Source organism: Pygoscelis adeliae, unplaced genomic scaffold (assembly GCF_000699105.1).
Source record: "Pygoscelis adeliae isolate BGI_AS28 unplaced genomic scaffold, ASM69910v1 Scaffold94, whole genome shotgun sequence".
NCBI lineage: Eukaryota > Metazoa > Chordata > Aves > Sphenisciformes > Spheniscidae > Pygoscelis > Pygoscelis adeliae.
Window position 1 is genome coordinate 1,797,314 of NW_008824547.1, and position 2,593 is coordinate 1,799,906.

The following is a 2,593-nucleotide window of genomic DNA, read 5'->3' on the forward strand; positions in this document are numbered from 1 at the left end:
TAACGCCCTGGGGGAAGGGTGAGCAGCCTGCCAGAGAGGACAAAAGCATCCTTGCTAAGCCCGTCTCGGTCTCTACCCCCCCTGGGGTTCGGGCCCTGCCTTGTCAGCAGATTTTTGGCCGGTAGCCAGGCAAGGGGCTCCCCGTCGGGGCAGGCAAACGGCACCGGCCCCCTCCCCACTCCTCCTCCTCCGCCGCCTTCCCCCGTACCCAAGGCGGGTTCGGTGCAGCTTCCCGCGCCCTCAGACAGCAGCAGGGCGAGGGGGCGCAGGCAGCCCAGCCGCAGCTTTCTCTCCTCTTCCTGGGGACAGCAGTTCCTGCTCTCCTGCGGGGCCCGAGGGATGCCCTTCCCAGGGAGATCCGGCCCGGGACAAACTCGAGAGCAGGCGGTGTGAGTAAGAAACACTTCAGTGGGGGATTGTTTTAAGACAAGACTCTTTCAAGCAAGCAGGAGAACAAAAGATGTCGAAAGAAGCGCCCAGCATCACAGTGTAGACGAGCTCCCTGCCGGAGCCCTGCCCAGTCCTGCCCAGCCCTGCCCGCCTCCCTGCCCGGCGGCAGCCAGCACATCCGCTTCACCCTCCGTGCTTCACCCTCCGTGCTCGCTCCTGTCGACGGGAACAGCGGGTGGGGGGGACGCGGAGGGAAGAGGTGGGGACAGGAAGACGGCAACAGCCACGCCGCTGTTATCTCCCCAAAGCCGGGAACGTGGCCCCGCGCCCGGGCGGCTCTCAGAGGGCGCGGGGATGGATACATCCAACGTAGACGCCGACAGGGCTGGCAGCCAAGTGCCAGCGGCTTAAATTAAAAATCGAGGTAGCGAACATCTGAAGTGCTTAGAAAGTAAATAAGTTCTGGAACGAAAGAGGAGGAAAGCCGAGCCGGCTGCTGTGGGGAGCAGGCTCTGACCCAGTTTAAAGCTGCGCCCGCTGCCCCGCAGCCCGTCCTCCTCTGCCCGCCGGGGCCGGGACAGCCGAGCAGGGAGGCAGTGGCTCCTAGTGCTGGCGAGGGGCGGTACAGGTCAGGCCCTTCCCCGGCCCTGCAGCAGCTGGCTCGGGGCCTGCGCGCAGGGGTGAGAGGTTTTTCGGTGCTGCCAAGGTGACCTTGACCTTCTCAAATGGGAGGAAAGAGGAGAAAAGAGCAGGACCTTCTGAGACAGAGCAGAAAGCCTCCCTTTAAAGTGCATCACGTTTCTCCTCCTGCCGCCAGCTGGGATGCGGGAGGAACCCTAGTTCACATCGCCAGGGAGATTTCCAAGCTGGGGCAGGCACACCGATCGATTGTTTTCGGGGGATGGGGAGGGAAGAAATGATTTCCTTCCTGCTCGGCTCTGTCAAGGCCCACCCCACCGGGAGGTACGTTCAAGACAGGAGCGGGGAGTGAGGACGTTAGGAGGAGACGCCTTGCCCAGCAGCCTGGCCCCGCAGCGGGTGAGGGACTGCGCTCGGCAGGAGCCAGCTTGCTAACGGGGGAGGCGAGTCCGCTGCAGCGCTGGGGGCCTCGCTGCCGCCAGCAGCGGCCACAGACTGCAGAGATCTCCTGTGGGCAGAGGGACTGCGGGCAGCAGCGCAGCCAGCCTCCCCAGAGCCAGCATAAGCAGGGAAACGCACAGGAGGAAGAGACCGAGGTCCAACATAGCGGCATCTGATCTCCATCCCCTTCCCAAGAGGAGCGCAGCAGCCAGCTGGATGTGCTTCGAGACCAGGTCCCCCCTTAGCCTTCATCCTCCATCAACAGACCCGCCCCAGGGAGCATCACGTAACACCCGTGTCAAGCGACATGCCGCAACACTGGCCATCTAACCACCGGGCCCAAGGGATCTCGGGGCCCCGGGGCAGCGCGTTACCTTGCCCTGGCTCTCCCTGGGCTGCATACCTGAGAAGCAGGGGATTTTGTCTGGTGAGAAGTGCAGGCTCGCTCTCCCTTTAACAGCTCGCACACAGCAGCTCGTTTGCAGTTCCAGTTACCCATCAAACGTCGGCTAGAGGCTACAAAAGGTATTTTAGTCTTCTGACTCAAGCGAGGATGTTTGTAAGCAGTCCTTGCACAAGGTCACCCATCTCCTCTCCTGCGAGGAGGGCTAGCCAAGCCCAGCCCGGCCCGCTCCGGCCCGCCTCACCTCTGGGCGAGGGGAGAGCCGCCGTCCCCGCCGCACCCAGAGTCCTCCCCAGGTGGCGCGCCCAGAGTCCTCCTCGGGTGGGAACACGACACGCAGCCTCCTGGTGAGGCTGGGGGTGGTGGGGCAGGGCCTCCCACCCACAGGCAGCAAAGTCTGGCGACTCACACCTCGCAGATGATCACCGGGAAATCCACGTGAATGCGAGGGTGCTCTAGTTTCACTATGCCCTGAAAGAAGAGTCAGAGTGGTGAGCAGGGGAGACCACCAAACAACAGCCCCAAGCCCTGCAAGTCACCCCCTACAGACAGAGGACATCATGCCCTCGAGGAACATGAGTCCGTAAAGCCGCCGCGACGCCAGGTACGTCTGAACAGCAGCAGGCAAAGCGAAAGCACTTTGCCCTTCGAACTTGTCCCTGGAGAGCCTAGAGAGGCGCGGCTGGCTGGCACACATTGCGGGGCCCGGGCTCCGGACGG

At 63.3% G+C, this 2,593-nt stretch overlaps 2 protein-coding genes across 2 annotated transcripts in view; both read right to left on the bottom strand.

The window, feature by feature from the left end:
* The window catches only part of LOC103915100 (hyaluronidase-2-like), an 11,357-nt gene extending 9,486 nt beyond the window's left edge, over positions 1-1,871 (bottom strand). The window contains exon 1 of the mRNA XM_009321858.1: positions 1,845-1,871. Within this exon, the coding sequence (XP_009320133.1) occupies positions 1,845-1,871 (27 nt within the window). The remainder of the gene's footprint in view (positions 1-1,844) is intronic.
* A 311-nt stretch (positions 1,872-2,182) lies between these two features.
* The window catches only part of TUSC2 (tumor suppressor candidate 2), a 9,096-nt gene continuing 8,685 nt past the window's right edge, over positions 2,183-2,593 (bottom strand). Inside the window, exon 3 of the mRNA XM_009321859.1 lies at positions 2,183-2,344. Within this exon, the coding sequence (XP_009320134.1) occupies positions 2,279-2,344 (66 nt within the window). The 3' untranslated portion in view covers positions 2,183-2,278. The remainder of the gene's footprint in view (positions 2,345-2,593) is intronic.